Source organism: Lonchura striata, chromosome 4 (assembly GCF_046129695.1).
Source record: "Lonchura striata isolate bLonStr1 chromosome 4, bLonStr1.mat, whole genome shotgun sequence".
Lineage (NCBI taxonomy): Eukaryota > Metazoa > Chordata > Aves > Passeriformes > Estrildidae > Lonchura > Lonchura striata.
In genome coordinates, this window is record NC_134606.1 from 5,848,795 (window position 1) to 5,874,300 (window position 25,506).

At 45.7% G+C, this 25,506-nt stretch overlaps 2 protein-coding genes across 2 annotated transcripts; both read left to right on the forward strand.

Moving 5' to 3' along the window:
* The first annotated feature begins 3,658 nt into the window (after nucleotides 1-3,658).
* Nucleotides 3,659-9,134, forward strand: CD8B (CD8 subunit beta). Its single transcript, XM_021535649.3, has 5 exons — nucleotides 3,659-3,752; nucleotides 5,921-6,271; nucleotides 8,139-8,228; nucleotides 8,753-8,842; nucleotides 9,030-9,134. Exons 1-5 carry the CDS (start codon nucleotides 3,707-3,709, stop codon nucleotides 9,068-9,070), a joined length of 618 nt encoding a protein of 205 aa, XP_021391324.2. The 5' UTR covers nucleotides 3,659-3,706; the 3' UTR covers nucleotides 9,071-9,134.
* A 12,094-nt stretch (nucleotides 9,135-21,228) lies between these two features.
* Nucleotides 21,229-24,415, forward strand: LOC110473279 (T-cell surface glycoprotein CD8 alpha chain-like). Its single transcript, XM_077782567.1, has 5 exons — nucleotides 21,229-21,326; nucleotides 21,900-22,262; nucleotides 22,824-22,910; nucleotides 23,304-23,420; nucleotides 24,381-24,415. Exons 1-5 carry the CDS (start codon nucleotides 21,281-21,283, stop codon nucleotides 24,413-24,415), a joined length of 648 nt encoding a protein of 215 aa, XP_077638693.1. The 5' UTR covers nucleotides 21,229-21,280.
* Nucleotides 24,416-25,506: the final 1,091 nt, after the last annotated feature.

Here is a 25,506-nt window from a genome sequence, read left to right on the forward strand (position 1 = left end):
CAGAGGTCCAGCAGATCCAGCACCTTTAAGGTAAAGGTGGCCACGAAGTCTCTGCCTGGTGATTTTTATAGCCATGGCAGGTCCTTGTTTGGGGCTGATGACACCTGTGTTTACTTCCTTGGTGGCTTTTCCTCCTCCGTGTGCTGCCTCCCCAAGGACACTTTCCTTGTCTTTCCTTATCCTCTTCAGCACTGATTAGGGAAGCTGAGATCACACGGCAGCACCTGCACTGCCCCTTATCTGGGGAGGGCCAGGACTAGGCAAGGCTCGCACTAAGCTTCTGCTTGCACCAAATGTCCTGAAGAGGGAGAGCTGGAGCCTGTCCTCTGACCGTCCATCCTTCCAAATACCCCATGGCCCCCTCATTTACTGCACACCCCATAGCACCTGGGGTTTGTGAGGAGATCACACATGAAGCTCACACTTGACACCTGTGGCAAACACAGTCCTGCCAAATCACCCCCCAAGCACATATTTATTTGCCAGGAGGGAGAAAATGACAGGAAAATTCACATAAATAATCATTTAGATCCATTTTGGCATCTGGTCTTTTAAAGCAGGATTTTTCTGTGCCACAGCCCAGCTCATCATACACTGACATGGACCTTGGGATTACCCCATGAGATGTCAGCAGCCTCCATTGTGATATTGCATCAGCTGAATTGCAGCTGTAAATCTGCACCTGTAAAAGCAGATGGACCCCCAAACCTCACCATACAAACCACATCTTATCTTGGAGAAGTTTAAAAAATTTGACCTACTTGTTTTGGGCTTTTTTTTCCTGCTATTGCACTCAGAAAAAGGTACCAATTGTCTCACTCAGTGAAAATTCTATCATTCTCATTACTACTTTTATCTCTGATGAAATACTCCAGAAACTAAACCCTCCACTAGAATAAAACAATTTTTAAAAAATTTAAAATGGGAAAAAAAGAGTTCATGGCTGCTGTAGCCCCAGGGAGTTTCAATCCTGCACCCCTTTACCCCCAGAGCAGTCCCTATTTCCACATACTGCAGTACTGGCTTGTTGGACTGGCTTGGAGGCTGAGCAGCCTTCCCTGACCCTCAAAATCAATCCTTCTAACCTCAAAAGCACAGAGAGAATTATGGTTTCCTCTAATATTTGTGGTAGCTGTTTTCCCTAGCCTGGCATTTACACCTTAGCTGCAATTAACCTCCTCTGCAGCATAAGTTTAACAGAGCCAGGTCCTGCTTCTTGGCTCTAAACCCAGTTCTTCTACACCAATGCTTCACTTCAGCCCCCAAACTAACACTTTATTGTATGAAATTCATAAGAGGGGGAAAAGAAAGAGTAAAAAATGCAGAAAAGCTGGTGAAAACACCAGAAATTAATCTCAACGTGGTGAGGTGGGCAGGATGCATGCTGGAAAAAAGAAGATGGGTTTTTTCCTACTAGGATGAGTTCATAGGGAACCTAGCTGGGCTGGGGGCAGGGATGGTTGTATTTAATTGCAAAAAAAGAATAAAAGTCCCCTGGAAATTGTGCAGCTACATAGTACACATACACCAAAATTCAACTATTCCCTCCCAGCACAGCCCAGCCATGAGCCAAACACTGGTGATTAGGAGCTGCTGTTCCTCAGCAAGGTCACCAACAAATCCTGGTTGTGTGAACAGATAAGATCAACTTACACCCTTCTTTCCTCCCCTTTTCTTCCCAGGACAGCAGCCCCAAACAACGTGGGGATGTTACAAACAGCAGCTGTCTCCTGCACGTTCACACAATGCTTTGATTCTTGTCAGAGCTTTGCTGCCAGACAAAAGTATCCCCCCTCCAAAATGTTTTCTTGTAGGAGCAACAGCCAGTCCTGAGAACAGATTGGCCACTGGTAAACAGCTGCACTGCATATAAACAGCAATTTTTTAAAAATTACATGTAATCCATGTTTCAGTACATTATGCTTTTACATTTCATGTATTAATTTCGATTTCTCTAGAGCTGCTGTAATGTCCTGGGGGACCATCCCAGTGTCACACCCCCATCTCCAAGGTTTTAATTATGGCAAAAGCCACCTCTGGGAAAAATTCTTGTCCTGGCCAGGAAGCCAGAAGTTGCTCCAGGTGACAGCAGCAGTGGGAAAAGAGGGACACAGCCATTGCAGCACCTGGGGATTTTGGGCTCTGCTCACAGGCTTCACCATAGGGATGAATGGAAAACTCACTTGCAGTGGTATTTCTCATAAGAGGCACTCTCTGCTCCCCTACCTAAAAAAAAAAAAAAGTGTTTCACCTTATTCTAGGGAGGGCCCAGTCTTGGGGTTATGTGAAATAAAAGGGGATAGATGAGCAGAAGGTGAGGACAGCAGAGGCAAGTGTTGCTGCAACCCTCATCAAGGGCTCAGCTCTGGAAACAAGAGCTTTACAGCACTGAAATGGGTTTGAAAACACTAAAATTGCCTTCTCCTGCCAGGAAAGAGTTAAGGAGCAATTCAGCCCACCCTAAAGTTTAGCAGATGAGCTTTTTGTGGCAAGGGTTTTGCAGCTAGCAACCCACTTCGAGCAGGAAATTAATTTAAACAGAAATGGGGAGAGGATGTGTTACAGCAGCACGGAAAAATCTGGTATAAAACAGACCAAAAGCTCACACTGTACAAGATGCAATATTGTTTTTCCTATTCATCTGCCAGCTCAACCCTGGGGGAGGTTTCTCAGTGCCCCCATGTGAGATTCCCTTTTCTGGGGAAATGCTGGAGCATGGTAAGGACCACAGGTATCTGCATGAGAGGAACATAAAAGAAAACTGAATCACACTTGACAGCCAAGAGGGCAGCAAATAATTAAAAATAATTTCTGTTTTTTCCCAAACATTAAAATATTGAAATCTGCTGACACCAGTTCATCTCCTTAATTTCACCTCATGTACTTGTATTTGAATCCTAAACCCCAAGTGCTTCAAACCTCTTCCTCACAGACATTTCAAAGTCATTCTGATATTTTATCATTTAAATATTTCTGTCAGTGAGCTGCATGCTGTCACAGCTACCAAAGCAGCACATGCTCTGAGGTAGAAAGCCCCAGCAGAATTTCCTCATTTTTGTGGTTTTTCAGCCACAAATTTGTTTGAGGTTTCTTGCTCTTGATTTCAAAGCTTTCTGTGATGCTTCACATCTCTGCTTTATGTTGGGTTGGTCTGATGTTCAGCACTTCTCAGAGAAAAACACCTGTTATAAATTTTGCTGAAGAAAACAACTCCACAGATCAAACTGCATCTTTTCCTTGTTTTAAATGCTTTTTTTTTTTTTATTTCATCAGGGAGAAAACCAGACAAAATTAATGTTTTCCTGCTTTTATCTCTAAGGTCATGGTCCTACATTTGTAATTTTTTGGATAGGATAGAAGTAGATTAAAAGAAGGACGAATAACTGGGTGGTGAAATATGAAGAAATTTAAAATCAGTGTGTTTTCTTGGTTTTATTTTTCTAAAGAGGACTTAAGGGTACCCTGTGAAGTGCTGGAGAAGGGCATAGGGCTGCTGCCCTGATGCACTCCTGGGTTTGGCGCAGAAGCTGCCAGGCTGAGGCTGCAGGTCCTGCTGTGTCAGAGGCTCTTTGGCAGCTGCTGGTGAGAGATCTGCACAGAGAGGGGCAAGGACTTCCTGAGGTGAAGCCAGCCCTGCCACCAAGAGGTGACAGCGAGTGGAAAGGGGGAGCTGGCACAAAACCCCTCCGTCACCAAGCCCACCACCATGGCCCGGCCATGGCTCCATCTCTGCATCTGCCTCCAGATCCCAGGTAAGAGGGACACATCTCTTAAGGGCTGAGGGCACCTAAAATCCTGCTGGAGCCTCTTCTCCACCACACTCCAGCAGCTGGATGATGGAAGATTAAATATACCATCACAGTATAGATCTACAGGATATTATTACCTATTTCTGATGATTTTGGATCACGCTATTAATGACATGGTTTAGGTTTTGGTCAGCTCTGAACTGGTCAGAAAGTGGGAGCAGTTGGTTCTTGTGGGTCCCTTCCAACTGAAATATTCTATTCTATTCTATTCTATTCTATTCTATTCTATTCTATTCTATTCTATTCTATTCTATATTCTATTTATATTTCAATACACAGTGCTAGAGACACCACAGAATTTTTACTCCTCAGTGTAGATGGGCTATAGGAAGCTGCTAATGGAGAGGTTAAAACAGTTCCTCTCTCCACTGCCTGTGTAACACAAATATGACAAACATCCCAAATTTTCTAAATCATTCAAAGACTGAGTACTTCCCAAGGGCCACAGCTGGAATTGGTGTGTTATAAAACCATTCTGCCTTACAGGTTTTGATATCCTATACATCTGTGAGGTGGGGAGCCCACTGAAAAAAACCTCAATAAATGTGAGTTTGCTTTGCCCATGCAAAAGGAAAAAGGGTAATTTTAAAGTTTCTGCAGGCCTGGCCAAGCACCATGATTCCTCATGGTGCCCCTGAATATACACCAGGAAAGGGAACAGAGGGGTTTGGGGGTTGAAAGTATGACTGAGGATGAGTTTTCTTCTCTTTCTCCATCCCACCTCACTCCTGGCTTGACCGCTGACACTGAGCTGAGATCTTACAGAATCTCTTCTTATCTTTTCTGAATTACATAACAGGGTCTCCAACAGATCAAGGATAAGCTTTTCATGGAGAGTTGTGTTTCCCAAGCCAGCAGAGCCACACCTCAGAGCACTCAAGGAAACCCTGAAGCCCCCATGTGCCATGGCCACACACATTTCATCCCCTAAAAAACCACACAGGTGTTTTCCAGGGCAAAATCTAAGAGAATTACTCTCTAAAGCCTTAAAATTATGTATTTTAATAATAAGGTGATATTAATGTTGTCACAGAGCCAGAAGATGTGGGGAAATGCTGCAGCTGCTGTGCAACACCGAAATTTTGGCATTGCAATGTTGGTAACAGGGTTGCATGAGGCTGAAAAAACTGCTGGAAGCAACTTCACAATTTAAATGAAAAAGGAACATTTTAAAGTAAAAAAATACAAGAAACATGTATTATTGAGCTTTTTGCACAGCTTTAAAACATGCCTGGGAAAGAAATGGGGGAAGCAGGAGTAAACTTATCTCCAGAGGGCTGTTTTTCTCTCAGGCTCAGAGTATCTGCAGCTTTGCAGGACTGTTTGCTGAGCAGCAAGGATCACAAGTTACCTGTTATCCTTTCCACAAGGACACATCCTCGCTCTCACAGACACCTCTCACATCTGCCTGGGCCAAACAAGACTTAGATAATTTCACAAAAGCTGCAAAGCCCAAACAGGGCGATGCGATGCCAAAGCAAAGCTTTGAACCCCACCGCTGCCCCTCACTCCCTCTCTTTCCCCATGTCTCAAAATTCCTTTGAAAAATATTATTGTCTGAAAACCAGTATCAAATTGGCTCATTTTGAGATGTTCTGCATGTTTTTGTCTCTTTTTCTGCCCCTGAAATATCTATAAGTGTTGTATCAGTTAGAAGAAAAAGTTGGCAAATCAGTTAAGAGGTATAAAAAATTCGTTGAAAAGGGGGTAAAATATCTGAAAAATGAGAAAGGTAAGGGGGGCAGGAGAGGGTCATTCACAGGAGCAGGCAGGGATGCTTTTCCCTGCACATACAGCCCCAAGAACACCCTCAAAACCATCCCTCCATCTCTCTTCCTTCCAGTAGCCTCCTTCCTAGATGAGTGTTTACAGAGAAAAGTCTGCCTGTATAATTTGGCTTGGCCAAAACAATAGCTGGGGGACCCAAAGAGACCTCTGAGGGAATTTGGGAGCATCCTGATAAAAATGCTCCTGTTTCTGACATGTGACCCCCCCCGGTCTGTGTGTCTATGTGGTTTTATTAAGCCCATAAAGAAAATCTGTACTTTGCATGAAAGAAAAAAAAAAAAAAGTAATTAAAATAATAACTGTATATTTCTCTTTTTCCTTAGGCTTTTATACAACTCTACTTTTAACCCAAACTCCAGGGCATATTCTAACCCAAACTAACAATCAAACTGAAATCCTCTGTGAGCTGAAGAAGGAGCACACCGGGGTGTACTGGTACCGCTGGAGCCAGGAGAGGCAACATTTCGAGTTCTTGTTGTTTTCCAACACACTGGGCAAAGCCACGTACGGCCCAAATGTGAAGCAGGACAAGTTTAGTGTCCATGAGGCGAGGTCCCAGGGCTCCTACAGCCTGCACATCAGCCACCTGCATCCCTCAGACAGTGGCACCTACTACTGCTCCGTCTCCCAGTCCTCCCAGCTCCTCCTGGGCAGTGGGACACAGCTCACAGTGGGTAAGCAGCACCCTGGGGCTTCCAAAATGGGCCACCAGTACCTTGTGATCAGGTCCCCTGGGAAAGGAGTGGTTAGATTTGGTAGATTCTTTCCAGTTTTGAGTTGCAAAGTTGGGGGTCTGGGTTTTTTCTATGAGACAGAAGGAATCTGTAATATATATATGCAGGAAATACAGAAAATAGCTAAAATTTAGATCAGCTTCATGTGGTAGTCCTTTTGCCATCAGCAGGTGCTCTGCTGCAGGCATGCCTTGAGCACAGCATTGCTCCTCGTGCTCTGGGATTTCCATGTGAAGACCTGGTATTGCTATGCCCTGGGTTTTCTCATTCCCTGCTGTGCTCTCATTCGTTTTTCTCATTAGTTTTTCTTATTCCCTGCTGTGGATGAGAGGCTGGATGTGTGCCCTGCTCAGCTCACAGGTCCTCCCATGCCTTCATTCTTCCTTACCCTCACTCCAAGTGACAAGAGCAGCATCGAGGCCAGAGAACATCACCCCTCTCATCTCTGGGGTGGATCTGATGGCAGCTTTCAAGACCACCTTTCACAAAAAAAAAAAAATACTGAAGTGGGATTTATTCCTCAAAGCTCACAGCCCACTGTCCCTGATAGTAAATAGTTTTCTGCAGGTGTCATGGGAGGAGAGAGGTTTTACAGACATCTGGGTCATACAGAAGCTCTTTTCAGACCATTTTCCTTTTGACCACAGAGCAGTAGTTGATGCAGAAAAAATAATGTGTTTGAAGTGGGATTCAGCCTCTATTTTTGCAGACTTTTAGGGAGACAAATAACTTATTTAACTAAGATACAAATAACTTATTTAACCGAACTGGTGTTTCTGACTCTAAAGCAGACCCCGTGTCCCAGTTTTCTGGAGTTTTTTTGTAAATATACTCTGTACCTTGAGAAATCCCTTTTGGATTCTTTCAGGCTCAGAGAAAAGCTGGTTAAAGATAAAGGAGAATTGTTTTTTTAACAGCTGGGCACATATCTCTGTGCAAAGCATGAAAAACAGGCTTGAAATGCAGCTTGATCAAGGACGCCAATTAAAAAGTAAAGAGCAGCAGGTGTTCTGGGAAGACTCAAGGCTTTGCTGGATATTTTCTTTTTCTTCCTTTTAGTTCTCAAGATAAAACAAATTGTGTTTAAGTTACTTTTCCATAAGTCTATTATAATTTAAGGGAGAAGTTGTCCAGATAAATCCCAGAGCCCTGATGTCTCATCTTTTCATGTAAAAGAATGGTTGTTTCTGTAGGAATTTACATCCTGGATAGAATCAGGAAAAAAAATAGTTTTCAATCCTAAAATTTTTCTGTACCTAAAATTTTGAATAACTATGGTTTGAGCAGTCAGACATGCAGCTATTTAATGACATTACTGGCATATTTTCCTGGCCAACTTTATTCAGAAACGAATGTGTTCCATTTTAATTCAGATACACCATAATAAATCTTACCCTCCTTTTATCAGAAAAAAATCAAATGTTGAGCAAAGTTTAGAGCAATGTGAATAAGGAAAATATCCAGGAATCCCTTCAAACATTCCAGTGCTGCTGAAATCTCCTGCTACCTGATTTTGTGCAATTCTGGTGAGATGATGCTTGGCAGCAAATGTCACTCAAGTAAGTTTGGGGGTTTTCCCTGCATTGGCCTTCTTTACCTGGTACATTGCTTTATTGACACTTTTAAAAGCTCTTGGTAACTTCTGTGAGCCCCAAGAGGCTCAGGTCAAGCTCACCCCTCTGAGTGACACAGCCCTTTGCAGGTTTGGGTTTGTTCAAGGCCCAAACCTTCCCCTCTTGCCTGCTGTTGGAGACCTCTCTGCACCCAGTGCCACACTCACCACCCTCTTTTTCTCCTTATCCCCCAGTGGACACTTTGCCTCCAAAATCCACCCAGACACCGGTGTCCAAAAAGCCAGTGCCACGGATAACCAAAGGCAAAGCTGCCAGCAGGGAAGGTAGGGCTGGGCTCAGCTCAGGCTGCCTGGGAAAAGGGGTTTGCTGAGCTCTTGGGGTCCTGGGGAGGTTTGTCCTGGGGTGGGGGCCACCAGTGTCACCCTGCAGGAGTGGGTGCCGATGTATTTCAGTTTAGGTTCTCATGACCTCAGAGCCAAGCTCCCTACAATGTCTTTCGTACTGCGAGAGGGACTGAGCACCAGAACTGGTTGCCCAGAGAGGATGTGGAGTCTCCCTTATGAAAAATATGCAAAAGCCACGTGGCCACAATCCTGTGCCCTGTGCTCTGGGATAACCCTCCTTGAGCAGGAAGGTTGGACCAGGTGACCCACTGTGGTCTCTTCCAACTTCACCCATTCTGTGGTTCTGTGGTGCATCCTTCAAAGGATACCCCAGGCTGATGGTCACATCCTCCACCGCTCCTCTGAGGGCCTGCCTTGCTTTTCTCCCTTCCCCACCTCTCACTCCATCCCCAAAGCTGCTGGGGCAGGGTGGTGCCAGCTGCTGAGTCCTCTCCTGTCCCCAGGTCCCTGCAGCCCCCTGGTCTGGATCCCACTGGCCGCTGCTGTCCTGCTCCTCCTGCTGAGCCTGGTGCTCACCGCCTACCGCCTGTACCGTGAGTGCCCTGCCAGCATCCCGAGGGGTGCCAGGCCCTGGCACAGCCCAGGAGGGGATGGAGAGCCAGGAGGGGAGGGAGAGCCAGGAGGGGAGGGAGAGCCAGGAGGGGAGGGAGAGCCAGGAGGGGAGGGAGAGCCAGGAGGGGGTCCTGGGGCTGATGGACACTGTCTCTTGTCTCTTCCCAGGTCTGCGGCGGAGGCTGTGGCTTCGCATCCACGGGCAGTAAATCCCAGTAAATCCCAGTAAATCCCAGTAAATCCCAGTAAATCCCGCTGCCCCCCTGCCTCAGACAGGCAGGGAGAAGCCACAGACTTCTCTGCACAAAGCTGAGCACTGCCTGGACATGACCCAGGAAGGAGCTGGCAGGGGACAGACGTGGGCTGTACCACAAAAGAGATTTCTTTAATGCATGACTTCAACGTTCTCCTGGACACAGCAGAAGGCAAAAGGACCAAGCTGGATTCTGCAGCATGCTGAGCTCTTCCCAAAGGACACTGAGCAGGGCAAATGCCACAGCTGGCTCTGCACAGGGGGAAAGGGGCTGGTACCAAAGGGATTCAGATGGGCTGGAAAGCTGTGAGCTCCTTGGCTCTCCTCTGTGTTCATCTGTAGGACAGCACAGAGATGCTTTTTTTTGCTCCTGTTAATGCTGATTGATAAAAATTTGGTAACCAACACTTTGAGAGCAACCAACAGGAATGGGGCAGAGGCAACTTGTAAAGACTCTGTGCAGGTTTATTCAATACCAAAAGTGAATATACCACTCAGTTATTTTGTTCTGCAGGCTGCTGTCTTTTGGTCCACATGATTGTGTGGCAAGCAAGGAACCAGAGCATCCAACCAAGAAAGAGTTAAAGCAGAAGCTCCAGGGGTGAGCAGATCTGGGAGGATGTCTTCTCCCATGGGAGTCTGCAAACAGCCAGGAGTGGGAGAGGGAAACCAGACAAAGCCATGCACACAAGGCCAAACACTTGGCACAGCCTGAAGGTCAACACGGCCTCTGAGAGCAAACAGAGGCCCCAGGAGCTGGCCCTGAGCCCAGCAGCACAGCATGGCCAGTGGGAAGTGCCCTGAGTGATGCCTGGCTGTGCTGAGCCCCAGGTGACACCCCTGTGTGCTGGGTGCCAAGGGACACCTGTGCCCTGGACCCTGTGTGACACCCCTGCATGCTGAGCCCCGCTGATGCCCTCGTGTGCTGAGCTTTGAGTGATGCCAGAAGCAGGGAAGGTGTCCCCAGGGATGGCAACAAGGCTCAGCTGCTGCCCAGGGTGCCAAGGCAGAGCTGGGGCTGGAAATGTGGCATCCTGCTGAGCACAGGCAGCGAGCACTCGCTCTCAGGGTCACCCCCTGCCCCACATCTGCTCACACACAGGCACCAGCACTGTGCCAGCTACAGTGAGGGCAAGGGGAAGGTGGTCCAGAGTCCCCAGGGCTGGGGCTAACACAATCTTGGGATGAGCTTGTGGGTGAAACCATCACAGTGGCAGAGCAGCATCACCCTGGCCCACCTCCCTCCCTCCCCTCCCAGCCACAGGGTGCTGCTGCTTTCCACTTAAATACTGAATTTTCTGTAGAGCTGGGTCTCAAGCCCAGCATGAGACCCCTCCCTAGGTGCAGCAGAGAGGGGACTCTGAGCATCTCTGCCTCCCATACACCACAATTGATCCTGAGAGCTCAGATTAACTAAAACCATCATTTTCCTGTCCTGCAAGTAGTGAGCAGAGCTTTGCCCCAGGAGCAGATGATTTTTATGGTATGTTCATTTTTCATGACAGCTGTAAGAAAACCCCTTTGAAATGTCCCATGTGCAAAGGTTTATTCTTTAAAAAACAGGGGTTTTCCCTCTGCCTGCAGCTGCTTTTGCAATCCCAGCTCCCTTTCTCACACTTCAGGAGTCCTGACCTTCATGTCCACACTTTGTCCAGCTCTCCCAGCAGCACAGGAGAGGACCAAGCAGCAAATACAGGCTGCACAGCCCAATCCTCCTCTCCCACAGGCAGGTGAGCAGCCTCAGGGAAACCCTGCCCAGTCCACTCCTGCTCCTTCTCCACACTCAAGACATCCTCAGAGTGTCTGACCTTGGCTGAAACCCCTCCCCAGGACAGCACCATCTTGTCTTTATAGGCTTCAGTCACTTATCCCAACTCAAATAGCACCAAGACAAAGGAGAGGGATTTAGTCCTTGGCTCCCTGCTCACCCACAGCAAAGAATTTGGTCAATGTCTGAATTCCTCAATTAGTCTTCACTTTTTCTTTGTATTAAAAAAAAAAAAAAAACCAAAAAAAAACCACCAAAACCCACCCAGACATTACATCACCTGTGGGCAGTGAAAACAGGAGAGGACAGCAACAGCCAAAGACATTTTCTGGCCTGTTGAAACACAGGTTTGGGCAGTTCACCAGTAAAAACTATGAAAAAATAATAGCAATTCCTATAATCATCAATAGAGTGATTTAGACAGTAAAACTGGGAGAGATTTTAGCAGCAGGTTTCACAATTGTGGGAGTTGATAGATTAAAAAAAGATTCCCATTTCAAAGACATTTTTTTTCCCAGAGCATAAATAAGCACAAAACAGAAACACCAATGAAAAGATGCTGAGAAAATTATCCCAGTTCCCTGACATCTGCAGCTTCTTTGCTGAGAGCACAGTGATGATGCCAGCCAAGGGTCAGGGATGCCATGTTCTGTTGTGGCACAGTGTTCCCAACTTGAAAAATAATGGAAAACTGTTTCTGTAAAAAAGTACATCTCTGTAATAGCATAGATCCACAGAGAGAGGGAGGTACAGGTGACAGCATTGTCCATCACAGTGTCACTCCTGCCACCATGTCCTGGCACATGAGGGTCCCTAATTTATTCTTTGATTCCTTCCAATGATGGATCAGCCTTCTTCTGTCTCCCACTGTCACCATCCTGCCTGCATAAAGGAACAGCCATACCTAGAAAGGAAAAATAACAGGATTTTATATATATAACCCAAATATCTCGCTTCAAATGTAAAGAAACTATTTCCTCTTAAATGACAAAAAGAGACACCACAAAATTTGGACAAAGGCAAAAGGACAAGGAGGGTTTTGCAGATGTGTGGGTTCAAAAAAAAATTTTCACCCATGTTGTGCTCATCCCCACAAATTATTGGGCAAGGAATTTTAAAATAGATCAAAAATTACATGTTGCAATAGTCTGGTTTATTATTACTATTATTTCTTTTATATTTTATAGTATATATTATATATTTGATATAGAATAGATATTATATATAGAATCTATAGACTATATACAAAGAATATATAGATTACATATTCTATATTATAAACATATAATCCAATTATTCTCTCAATGAACAGTGCAGATCTTGAAAGCATTAAAATATTCAAAGGACATAGATACAGAGCAGAAACAGAGGTACTTCAGGCATTGCAGTAAATAGTCTTCATGGTTTTGTTACAGTTCTGTAAATGCACTTTTTTAAAAATTGACAGCCTTTACAGAAAATCTCAGTTGTTAATGTAATGTTGAAAGTGCTCAATTTTTCTTTTTTCTTTTAAACTGCTCAGTCATTTTTATGTGGATGGTCTGTGTTTTTGTGATACAGAAAAGTAAATCTAATCAGGTGCAGTTGAAAACATTCAACTGAAAGCAAACTATTGACACGAGAGCAAAGTTATCTCTGAGTTTAAAGCTCCTAATATATAAAAAAATAATTTTTCAGTCATAAACTGCTGAGCAACGCACAATAATGGAGAAAGGCTGAATAACATCTCTATTAAATTATTCAACTTGAAATCTGTGTCAAAAAAAAAAAAAAAAAAAGGAGATACATTATCCATGGATGCTGTTTAAATTCTTTCAGATTTATCCTCACCCAAAACAGCTCCATGCACTGTAGCTGTTTAATAAATATGTTGTCCTGGCAGGAGAAATGGATTCACAGCAGGACTTCTAAGCATTCAGGTCAGGCCTGTCAAATGGGAATTTCTAAATGTCTTTTTCTGTCACTGTATAAAATCAGATGTGTCCCAGAAACTGCAAGGGAAACCCAAAAAAGCCCTCTAGGAATAAAAAAACTACCTTCTGGTACCGTTAGTACTTTTTGCCCCTATTTCTCTGGACTTCAATAAGCCAAAAATAGCAATGTGTTAAATTTCTGGTTTATATAAACAAGAAATTAGGTTTTAAAATATATTATTCTAATTACTGTTTAATATAATTTCCAGATATTAAAGTATATGTTATTTGCTGAAATAACAAGTACTTGTGTTTATCAATATACCTATATTGAGTGCACTTGGTGAGATCTGCAGCTTCTGTGGGATTATAAACAAATATTTGTTATTCCAGCATCCATTTAAGTGGAACACATATTGGACCAAGTCAAAAATAAATTTATACAAGGTATGTATTTTGTTCCTCTACTACCTTGCTATGAGAGAGGTTAATTTGAGTTCATGCACCAGTGGTTCTTTCACATGAAGCAAAACTCACCCATGCTTTAAATGTTTGCAAGATGACAGGAGCCTCAAAATTCCTCCCTCAGGTATTTGTGTTTTTCTACTAAAGTTCAACTTATCACTTAGCCTTTAAGATACACATGTGCATGAAAGGGGGCTGCATCACACTTTTAAGAGAGAAACTATCATTATTGCTATTTACACTTTCTGATCTAGGTAATAAATGAAAACCAGATATGAAACAGTCCAAAAAAAAAAACCAAACAAACAAACAAAAAAAAACCAACAACAACAACAACAAAAAAAAAAAAAAAACAGTGATGACATCAGCTCAGAATCCTTTCTCTGCCAGGTGCAACATATCTAAGTGCTGTTGCAACAGGGATCTCACACAGCAAAATTATTTAATATAAAACCCCCAAACCCCTAAGATGGGGGTCAGCTAAAGTCAATAAGCAAAGAAAACTTGTTCAGATGTCAAAGCCCTCTCCATCCTCTCCCAAAAGCTCCTTGGGTTGGAGGGAGGTCTCAGCCAGCCAGGCTGACACAGGCACCTCAAGAGTTTGTCTCCTTGGCTTTTTTTGGCCCCAGCAATGAGTCAGAGCTAAGTTTTGTCTTGCCCTGGACTGAGCCTCTGTATCAGGCAGGAAGACACTTGATCCTGGAGAAATTTGGAGAAGTTTTGCAACACTGTTTATTTCCAAGGGCTTGAGCTTTGCTGGAAAACACCCAAAAAATTCTGGAATTCCTTCTGCAGAGCATTGGGATCAATGGACACCTCTAAAGCAAAGTCAGGACAAGAGGAAATGGTCTGAAGTTGTGCCAGGGGAGTTTTAGATCAAATATCAGGAAAAATTTCTTCACTGAAAGAAGTGAAGAAATGAGGAAGAAGTGGTGGAGTCACCATCCCTGGAGGGGTTTGGAGGACACGTAGATGTGCCACTTGGGGACATGCTTTAGTGGTGGCCTTGGCAGCGCTGGGTGAAGGGTTGGACTCGATGGCTTTGAAGTTCTTCTCCATCCTAAAGAATTCTGAGACTCAGCCGAGCCCACGAGCTGGTGCCAGCCACCACGGGCACCCTGCCAGGCCCACCCTGGTCCCGTCCCAGCCCTTCCTCGGAGCAGCCAGCCTCACCCTGCCCCAGCACCAAGCCAAGCTGGGCCTGCTGCTCCTCTTCTCTGCTGCTGGTTAAAGCATCCAGCCAGGAGGCCAGGCCCCAAAATCCGCCGTGCAGCCACCCTCCCTCCCCGCAGGGCTGAGCAGGGAGGGGAGGAGGCTGTGGCTGAGGGGACACCTCAGTGCCCGGAGCTGCGCGCGTGGTCGCGCCCGCCGCGCGTCCTGCCGGGGCCGTGGCTCTGCAGCAGCAAGAAATGCAACACGAAACCTTCCTGCTGGGCAGCTGCCCCCGGGGACAGGCACGGCGTTCCCATGCTGCTCCTCCACACGGCAGCACCACAGCTGAGTGCCACCGTGGCACGGAACCAGAGAAGCATTTCAGTTGGGAGTTGGGAATCGCCTCCAAGATCATCAAGGCCAACCTTTGAACCAATGCCTCAATGCCAAAGTGCAATGTCTGCTTGTTTTTTGAGCACTACCATTGGTGGTGGCTCCACCACTGCCCTGGGGTCTGTTCCAATTCTTAGCCACTCCTGCAGTGAAGAAATTTTTCCCAGTATCCAACTGAACCTCCCTTGGCTCAACCTGAGGCCAGTTCCCCTTGTCCTGTCAATACCTGACCCCTTTTCAGGCACAGCAGGGATGAGATGCTGAGTTCTGGGGGCTCCTGGCTTGCAGGCAGGGTCACAGAAGAACTGCTGCCATCCTTCAACAAAGCCCAAGTGCAAACATCCAGCACAAGCACAAGATAAACTCACTGACTGATGTCTTCAGGAGAGGTGCTAGGCTGCACTGAAGCCCAGCTATGGGGCTTCAAAATTATGCCTTAACATCAACACTGAATGCAAAATTTAAGTTTGGGTATTTCCTGTCAGACACTTAAAAAAAAAAATTGGCACAAAATATTCCTGGGGGCTGAGATTGTATATTACTGCCCTGAGCAATGAGCTGCAAATGACATTCCTGTTATTAAAATACATATCTCAAGTCACCTGGAGGAGGAAATGAGTCAGAGCAGTGGTGGAACAGCCATCACTGAAATAGACACCTTTCCTCAGGTCCTTTCATTTTAACCTGACATCCATCACTGACATAGCCAGGGTAATTTTGACACAATTAAAAACATGGCTCACATCCCACTGTGCAGAGCCCAAGGTGACATCCCCAAGGAGATACCAGGGGAAGGAAACTGCCTCTGTGCAAATTCTCCTGGTCCCCAAACCTGGGTCACTCTTTGCTTTCCTACAGCTGGAACATGAACTGAGGTAGCTGCCCAGGGTCAAACATCTTTCCTGGCCATTATCCCTTTTCCAAGAGGGATAAATGCTCTCCTGTGAAAAACCACAGGATCTGTTGTTGGAATAAATGTCCTTGTGCAGGGTGAACAGCTTGGGAAGATTAAAGTGTCCAGCATTAAAGAATGAGATAATTGGAAAATTAATAGCATTTCAAAGGAAATGGATGTGGAGTTTTGTAACAAATGGCTTCCTTAAAATGACACACTGTAATGAGATCTCACATTTAAGAATATAAAAATGACTGGTTTGGTTCAAAGCAAAAGTTCATCCAGACAACCATCCTGTCTCCAACACTGGCTGTGAGCAGATGGCTAAGTAATAATGACAAGAAAATCATATATGACACTGTCCCTTAATAGTCAGTCTATTTTTAACTAAATCAATTTCCCAAGCCTGTTACTGTCTGTTGAGTAACCCACAATGAGCCTCTGTTCTGAGAATTGGTCCAGGCTCTGCATCCACAGTGTCCTTTGTCAGGGACATCCCAGGGTGCAGGATTTCTTTTGCTTTCAGCCTCACCCACCATCAGCTTCACCTGCTGCCCCTTATTTTCTGTATTGGAAAAGGCAGGGAATAACAATCCCTCTCCACTCCTTTCCAGCCACTCCTTACCCTGGAGACCTTTAGTATAAATCTATTTAAATCAGGTTTTCAGGGTGAAGAGTCCTAGCCACACAGAATCCATGCCAGACCTCTGGCCCTACATTTTGTCCTGCTCTGAACCTTTTCTTGCTCTACTACTTCTTATTTGAGTCCCCTCTGTGAGATGAGGCATGAGACCAGCACACAGCACTCAGGCCTTGGCTCTGGACCAGACCACTGGATCATACAATGGCAAAATGTTTTATATCTAATTTCCTTCCTACCTGCTGACAACCAATTTGCTTTTCCTGCTGGGCAAAGAGTTGATATTCCCATGGTAGTACCTGTCTTAACCTAAATTTTATAGTCAAGTCAGGAGTGGTTTTCCTTTCACACAACACTTCACAATCACCTACTCTGAATTTCAGTCTCTATAAAATACTTCTGCAGTTCTGTATTTACAACACATAAATGCAAAGAAATTAATATTCATAAAAATAAAGTTTGCAGGATTTGTTTTAGACATGATTTGATAGGAAGTGCAGTGGTGCCTGCAGGAGAACAGGCATGGGAAGAGTAATCACACACTTTTCTTGCAGTACTGGTGGGGATCAGGCTGTTAAAAGTGAAATAACGCCAAATCTAGTGTGTTTTGTTGATAACAGGAGAGCATTAAACCAGATGCTGCTTTTTGATGCCACCATCCCTCCCACCCTACCCCTTTTGAGCAGGGTGTTGTGGCTTAGGGTTGCATCTTACAGCTTTAATTCAACAGAGGGGGTTGGGTTGGACAAATAAATGCAAAATTGAGAAGAAATAAGCTGTATAAGCCAGCAATCACCATTAATAGGACCACAGAATGGATGAAGCAAGTTGCCTCCAGCAAGCCATGGGTTTCCATCCTGCCAGCTCTGCCAGCAGGAGAGGTGGAGAACAGAAATGGGAGCCCTCCCTCCATTCCATTAGCTGTGACCTGCTGTGGAAATGAGTTCCCTCTCAAAGATTTTAACAGCAAAGATTCACAGCGATGCCCTGCTCTGGGAAAACCCTCCTGCACCACACTGATGGACCCAGAAACTCCCTGAGGGATCTCCACCAGGATTTCCTGCCCAGGATCTCTGGGGAAGAAGGTCAATGTGCAGCAAAGCAGGAGACAGACGTGGCAAGGCTCTGGACTGGTGGTGACAGGAGACATCAGCTGTGGGGATGGCACCAAGAGACCCTGGAGGGAAGCTGAACTCAGAGGAAAACAATCAAACAGTGCCTTGAACCCAACAGAAATCTGATTGTGAGAACTGGAAATTACATCATGAGATCAGTTCACCTATGTGAACAATTCAGACAAAAAAAAAAAAAATCTATGTTGGAACCAAGCAGAAAATTTACCTTTTCTTAAGTCTATATTGAGTTAGAAGAACATCAGGGGGTTTTTTTGGGTTGTTTTTTTTTTTGGTTTTTTTTTTTTTTTTTTTTTTATTAGTCTGAATCTGTGGCATTCAGATTAAAGAGGCAGAAAACCAGCCTGTCCACTGTAAAGTGCAGCTGGGACACTGGCAGAGTACATTGTCAACAGTCCCCAAAAGACACCGTCACAAATTGCTGATCAAGAGAGGAAGTTTCCCACAAGGAAAACCTCACAACACATCCAGATATCCTATCAGACTTTCATCTGAGGTACCAACAAGCCTGGAGATTATGGAGATTTTCCACCCTCTGGTCAGTTAAGGGGCTACACCAAGGAGAGGTTTGTGGTTTGCAGTCTGGATTTAAGGTAAGTGACGTGCACACTGAGAATACCCAGGGGAGTGGGCAGTGCTGGCCACCAAATTAGAAACTCGTGGTTACAGTGGAAAAACAGTGTGAAGTGTGAATACCTGCTGGGTGACTGCTGCACTTGACATTCTGCAAACCCCTTTGAGTGCTGCAGCTTTGCAAGGAAAGGGGGGCAGCAAGGGGCTCATAAACCACAGCTTCAACACCGGAAAAGCTGCGTGCTAGAGCCTCAGCATGGTATTTTTCCCTCTGTTTGAAAAACAATGCCTGTAATTTGCAACTAAATTTTGAAATTTTCATTAAAACTTTCCATTCCTCTTTAAGAAAATGGAATGGAAAATTTTAATGCAATCCTTCAAGGGTTAGGAGCAGGAAGAGTCAGAGGTGCAGTGGCAAAGACTGGTGTCACCCCTCAGATGCAATCACTGACCCCTCTCAGGGATCCAGCAGCTCATCCTCAGAAATGTGGCATCACTGCTTGGCAATGGGATGTCCTTCTGGAGCACTAGGCGACACCATGGGCAGCAGAACAATGTCATTTTTGAGTTCCTTTTGTGTTCACCGACCATGGCAACGTGACTCCCACGTCCCCAGAGGAACTCCAGCCACTCAACACTGTGACACATCCAGGCAATGTCTGCTCTGACTGGCACTGAGAAACTGAAGAGCTTCTTACCCCATGAAAAAGTCCCTGACAGCTTTCCACAAAATGACAGAGAAATCAAAAATATCCAAAACTCAGCATGTTCTGCAGCTCTGGTGCCTCAGCTCCCTCTCGTTTCCCATTCCTTCTCTGTCAAATGGATATAAGAAAGCAGAAAAATGAATTCTAAATTCATCTCCTGCTAAGCCCTGATCAAAAACAGTTACTCTTCTCAGCCCTGCATGGTTTTGTCTCTTGTCTCCTTGCTCCTGTCTTCTACCAATTATTTGACATTAATTAAACAGAGATCTAGGCTGGCCCTAGTATATAAAGATAAACCTCAGTCATAAGCAACTTAGGTTGGAGTTCAACAGCAATCAGAGTCCTGTAACCTTAGCTGCAAGTAAAATAAAACTTATAGGTTTGGGAGAAAAAAGAAATTACTTCTACTTTCTGATCAACCTGTCTTGTGTTCCGATTTCTCTTATATGATGCTCTGCAGAAGTACATGGTTGTCTGAGTATTTTTTCTTCTTCCTCAGTCATATTATAACAGTGACACTACAACAGAAATTACTAATAAAACAATGCTATTGTCCATTGATTTGGCTTAGGTCCTCAGTCACACAATGACAGCCTATTCTAAAATACTGTATAGAGGACAAGAATCAGAACATAGAAAAACCAAGGAGATTCCTTCATTAATCTGAATCCCCACCTTCTCCCCCAGTTTTAGAGTTGGTCATCACTATTAAACTTACATTAACCAATCAAAATTTTTATACAAGTGTTGATTTTAAATCAGAGCCTTTTCCTAGAGATTCTGCTTGTGTTCTGGAGCTTTTCCAAATCAAATGGTTGTCACTGCAATTTTATTTTTTCTTCTTTGTTGCTATGCAAAATAGAAATAGCTTTGTACTACACAACACCTCATCACAGAAGTCAGTAAAAAGGCAATGTGTGACTGTCCTCCTGCAGGCATATCTTTAAAGGATATATTCATTAACAGGGGAAAAGTTGGCCTTGCCTGGAAATCAGCTCAACCTGTGAGCAAAGAGGTCTGAGACCAAGGACACCTCCACAGAGGAGAGGAATACCTGGGCACCAGATTGGTACCATGGACTGATTCATATAAAATTTACTATTTGTCAAAGAAAAGAAAGAAATTAGATATCCCTGTTAAGAAAGGCAGTAGCCCTTCCTGGATGAGGCTTTAATTGCAGAGGTTCTCTCAGCACAGCCACCACCACATCTCCGAGGACGTGCACTGCGTGCTCCCTCTACAGCAGAGCGAGAGCCTAGAACTGATTAATTTTTCATCCCATCCTCATTGGCCATTCATTTCCATTTTACTTTTATGTGCTTTATTTAAGGTAGACAACACAAGTCTCTCAGAGTAACAAAAGCATGAATTTCACATATCTCAGCAGGCCTAACAGCTTTCTTCACTCACCAACATGCATTGAAGCCCACAGAAATAAATCCAGTTCCTAAAATGTTTTCAGCGATTCAGCTCTGAGCCCCAATAGAAATGACATCAAACCCAGCAGCACCTATTTTCTGACAGATCCGGGGAAAAGGGGCTTTCTTTGCAGAGGGGTGATGGAAGAAGAAAAAAAAAGCATATAGAAGAAAAAAATCAACAGGAAAGCCAGGAAGAAAGAAAGAAATCAGACACCAGCCAGCCCCTCAGAAGCTGGTGAAACTGTTGTAAATGTGTGTTTTTAAAGCTCAAGGAAGCATTGCCCATCCCCACATGCAAGTGGTCACCTGGAGGCAACAGCAAGGGCCATTGAGGCCCACAAGGGGATTTTTTTTTCACACCTGTAGTGAGAGAAAAGAGCCACGAGTTGCTAAAACAACCAAAAAGCAAAGCACACACTGGACATTGGGCACTCAGATGAAGTTTTTGCTTACAGACCACCTGCCCTGCATGAAGAGATTTGCAATTGCAAAGAAGAAATCAAGAAAGAAGAGTTGCAAAGAGAACAATCAAGCACCTGAAGAGCCCAGCTGTGTGCCAGCAGCACGTGTGCTTGGAGATAAAGGATCTGTATATCTATGCCATGAAACACCTGTGTCTCTCTTGCTGGGTACCCAAATGGTGTGTGCTCTGCCAGCCACATGAGACCCCTTGAGTGGGCTAAGGAGAAGGAGGCAGAATCCCTGCCAAGATAAGCAAAGTGCAGCCTGCATCAAAAGCATGGGACTCACCCATAACTTGTGCAGAGCTGGAGCTGCTGTGGGTCCCCAGAGTGCTGGGGACAGCAGGCTGTGGTGGCTGATCCTACCTCAGCCAGGAGCAGCATCACTCTGGATCTCTAGAGAAAGCATCCAGGAAAAACACCATTTAGAACTGATAAGGATATATAAACTCTGGACAAGACATTAATTTCTCCAGGAATCTTTTTTCCTCATTACGCCACAGATGCCGAGCATCACCTCCTTACCCAAGAGGGTCCTGATGACATCACATCCTCCCCAGGGAGTGACAGAACCACCCAAGCCAAATGACAAAGATCTCCTCAGCTGTGCTGCACCAGCCCCAAGCACAGACAGCCCAGGAGAAGATGGACACGGCTCCTGCCCTGCTCCTGCTGCTCACTCTGGGATGCTGTGAGTACGGACACGGGGTTGTGCAGCCCCTTCACCGGGAGGGGCAAGGAAAAACCTTACACTGAATCCAAGGCATTGGGTTCAATAACAAACGGGGTAAAAAGCAAACCAAAACTGCTGACTTTGAAGTGGGCTCAGTAAGTTTGGAAGGAAGGTTGGCATCACCTCAGGCAGCAAAGGGCAGACAGAGGGGTGGCTGCGACACCACCTGCATAGGGAAGGGAGATTGATCCAATGAGTGCTTCTAGAGGGGAGGTAGAAGAGTGGGAAAAAGAGGCTTTGCAAGAAGTGCAAGGGGAGTCACTTCAGAGAAGCTGGGAAGGTGTAACATTCCTGAGAAGGTTCTGGAAGAGCAGCACCCATCTTTCAAGCCCAGGTGGCTGATTGCTGAGCACCCTCCATGCACCATCCCAGCAAGGACTCCAAGGAAACCTTCACATCAGCCAGACAGTGAGGTCTTTCCCTTTCCCACTTGTACTTCCAGCCCATGGACAAGGAGGGAGGGAGGTTTCCTCAGAGAAGCCTTTCTTTGTCTCTTCCCAAGCAGTTCCAGCAAGGATTTCTCTCCTGCAGGCTGCCCTGGGATTTATGGCCAACCACTTCACGTAAGGGTCAGTTCTCCCAAGGACATCACTCAGCTGCAGGTGGGACAGAGGCTGGAGCTGGAGTGCCAGACTTACAAGAGCTATGGGGCATCCTGGATCCGCCAGGACAAGCATGGGACCCTTCACTTCATTGTCTTCATCAGCTCCCTGTCCCGGGCCAATTTTGGGGAGAATCAGGGAACAGCACATCGCTTTGAGGCAAGCAAACACAACACAGTCTATCGGCTGGCAGTGAAATCTTTCTCACCAGAGGATGAGGGGACCTATTTCTGCGTGATGAGTTTGAACCAAATCCTGCACTTCAGCCCTGGCCAGCGTGCCTTCCTGCCAGGTCAGCAACACCTTCACCCAGCCTCACTCAGCCCTGCCAAAATGCCCAGCACTTCCTGCCCGTGCCCTTTTGAACCAGCCATCCCTCCCACCAACCCCATTTCCCTGCTTGCCTGCCCAAGGCATCCTGTGAACAACCCCTGGTCCTCCTGCCAGAGCCTCCCTGCTTCCCACCTCTCCTCCTGCCACTGCTCCTGCCCAAAGCAAAATGGTTGGGCAGACCCAGCATCATCTCCCCACCCCACCCACGGCTCTGAAGGGAGAAGATTAAAGCAAAGTCCACCACCACCCCCTCCTCCCTCAGCACATGCAGGTCCCTAAAGTACCACCAAGCTCGGGGGCTCAGGTTTTGTGAGGATGGTGTCAGAAAGTGAGAAACAAGCAGGCTGCAGATCCCTCTTGGCTCTTGGGAGATCTTCTTTAGGGAGTCCCCATCCAAAATGGGCTCTATGAGCTAAACTCGGGAGCACCTGTGCCCTGGCAGGGGTAAGAGAGCAGAAGGGCAGGAGAGATCTGTTTTATTGTGTTCCCTGCATGCTCAATTCTTCCATTTCACTTGTAGTCACCTCCACAGTGGCACCCACCACATGTGGACCCACCTCCAAGCATGGCACCACTGAGGAGCCCAACCTCAAGACTCCAGATCCAGGTAACCTGAATGGAGGCAGGGAGAGGGGAAGGGCTGCACTCTGCCCCATTGATGCCAACGGGGATCCTGCAGGAATTTTGGGATTGGGAGGGAGAGAGAAGATCCACAGAGCTTCTTTATCACAGATGCGAGGATTAAATTCCAATATTTCATTTAACCTAAGAAAGGCTAAATAAGACATAAAAAGCACAAGCATGCCTGGGCACACCAGGAATATGGGGAGGGGGGGTAGAGCCTTGGGAGCTCGGGCTTCTTTTAACCTCAGCAGGAAATATCAGAAGACTTTTGCCCCCATATCCTCCCTCGAGTCCCCAGGAAAATTCTGACACCAGAACTGTGTGTAACACCGGCCATGAGCACTTGGTGGACATTCCCTCTTCTCTCTTCCTGCAGAGGGAAGAATGCAGGAAGATCTGAATTTCCCCTGTCACATCTTCATCTGGGTGCCCTTGGCAGGTGCCTGCATCCTGCTCCTCATCGCCCTGGTGATCACCACCGTGCTGTGTCAACGTAAGGCTCTCCACAACCCTCTCTAGATCCATCTCTGGCCTGAGTGCACAGCCCTGCCCTCGGGGAGATGGATGTTCTGGCACTTTGGGGAGGCACCAATAATCAGAGCACAGCCAATGCAAGACAAGGACACTGTTAAAATCAGTGTCTGTATTTTAATCCTCATCGGTAGGATTAGGATGAGAAAGAATTATCAATTTAGAATCACACAGCAAAATTATTTATGTTGGAAAAAATTTTCAAGGAAGAAAAATATATAAGAGACAATACTTAGTCTATCAACTATCTTGGCTCATAAATGGGTGTGCAGAGGTTGAAGCCCCAGAGCCTGAAACATTCTGACCTAACAGAGTAAATATGCTCCAGAAAATCCTGAGAGTTCAGCAGCAGCTCGAGCTGGAACCAGATGAGAAACTTCATCACCTTATGATCAGGGAAAGCACTCAGCTGCAGTTAATTTCTGCAGCAGTTTCCAAGACCTTCAGGATGGATTTTTACCTTAATAAATTTTTTACCTGGGCATTTTATTTTGCTGAATCTACCCCAAAGTAACAACACAGAGACTAAAATGGGGAAGAGCAGGGTTGCCTTGGGTGCATGCCACGTGGCATCACTGCCACTCATCTGCTGCAGAAATCATTGCTGCTGAGGGATTTTCAGCAACGTGCCAAAGTCACTGGGGACAACAAACAGAAATAATTTACCCTCAGTGTCCCCAGGCTGACCCTGCTGCTGCTACTCACCTTAAAGATTTATTAATGAAAATATATAAATGGATTACTGGGGTACCATGAGCTGCAGCACCACTCCCTGGCATGGATTTCCTCAAACCCAGGCTGGGTTTATCCATTATTAAAGATATCAGCTGCAGGGGAGCACCAGCCCCAGGTCAGTGGAGTGTTTCTTTCTTGAGCTGTCACTTGGCACCTTTGAACTAAAACATTTTCTCTCTTTTCCTAGAAACCAGAAGACGAAGATGCAGGTGTAAGAGGTGAGTGACAGGCACTGGCGTTCTTCTCTTCAACTTGGCAACATCTCACCCACAAGAGATAAAGGGGGCAGGTGCCAAAAAGCAACCTAGAATTTCTTCATCTGATAGAAGATGACTGGGAGGAGCCTGAGCAATGACTTACGGGCAAAAACTAACAGAGGGTTCTCCTGTTCTCTGTTTTTTGGTTTTGTTTCGGGGTTTTTGTCTGTTTGGGCTTTTTGTTTGGTTTTTCATCTATTAAGTCATTCAAATCACTCAGCTCTGACCCAGCAGCAGATACAAAACAGAAAGACAAGAGGTGTTTGTGGCATCCCAAAAACTTTGTGCATCACCCAGTGCTCATAACTAACCACATTTCTGTGCTTCCAATGCACCATTCCCAACTTGAGCCTGGGGGAGACCATATTTCATCCCTTCCCCTCCCCAAATCATTCATTAATTTCATTACTGCATATTCAGATGTCCCCATGGTTTACATATAAGTTCCTGCACCCCAATTCCCCTCTGTTGTTTTGGGGCCAACAGCACCAGGCTTCCTGCCTCTGTTTCCCCAACAGGCAGGAAGGAACAGCAGCAGGAGGCTGCTGCAGCCTCACAGGACTCTCCCCAGAATCACCAGTGCAGACAGGAATAGACTGAGGGGTAGCCCAGTTTCTAGGGCACACAGGAACCTTTTCTTGATGCTTTCCCTCCTGCCTCCCCAACCCACCCCTCACCCTGGGTCACCAGGAAAACACGATCAGAATGAGAATTGCAGTTTCCTGGTTTGGAAGAGGAAATGCTTTTTGCCCACACACATTCTGCTTCTGAAAATTGACCTCCCTGCAGCTGGTTTAGTCACTTCTCCTGCTCTGAAGGAAACCACTTCTGCACTCCTGCAAGCCTTGTGCACCCTGGGGCTTGTGGCAAGAGGGACACCAAGAAGCCCCCACTACTGCAACCAGGGCTGGGCTAGTGCTTGGAACAGCTGGGTTGCCAAGAAACTTTGGAACAGCATGTTCACACCTCTGGAGCCTCATTCTTTGCCAATCAAAGCATCTTTTAAATCAGATAAATTCCTCTTCCTTGTTATACATCCATGGGTTTTTTAGTACA

Bases quoted from the DNA above. Each gene is read 5' to 3' on its own strand.
- CD8B (XM_021535649.3), top strand. From the start codon at position 3,707: ATGGCCCGGCCATGGCTCCATCTCTGCATCTGCCTCCAGATCCCAG. The intron at 3,753-5,920 runs GTAAGAGGGACA...CTTTTTCCTTAG, and splicing joins CATCTGCCTCCAGATCCCAG to GCTTTTATACAACTCTACTT. The intron at 8,843-9,029 runs GTGAGTGCCCTG...GTCTCTTCCCAG, and splicing joins CACCGCCTACCGCCTGTACC to GTCTGCGGCGGAGGCTGTGG.
- LOC110473279 (XM_077782567.1), top strand. From the start codon at position 21,281: ATGGACACGGCTCCTGCCCTGCTCCTGCTGCTCACTCTGGGATGCT. The intron at 21,327-21,899 runs GTGAGTACGGAC...TCTCTCCTGCAG, and splicing joins GCTGCTCACTCTGGGATGCT to GCTGCCCTGGGATTTATGGC. The intron at 22,263-22,823 runs GTCAGCAACACC...TTTCACTTGTAG, and splicing joins CCAGCGTGCCTTCCTGCCAG to TCACCTCCACAGTGGCACCC.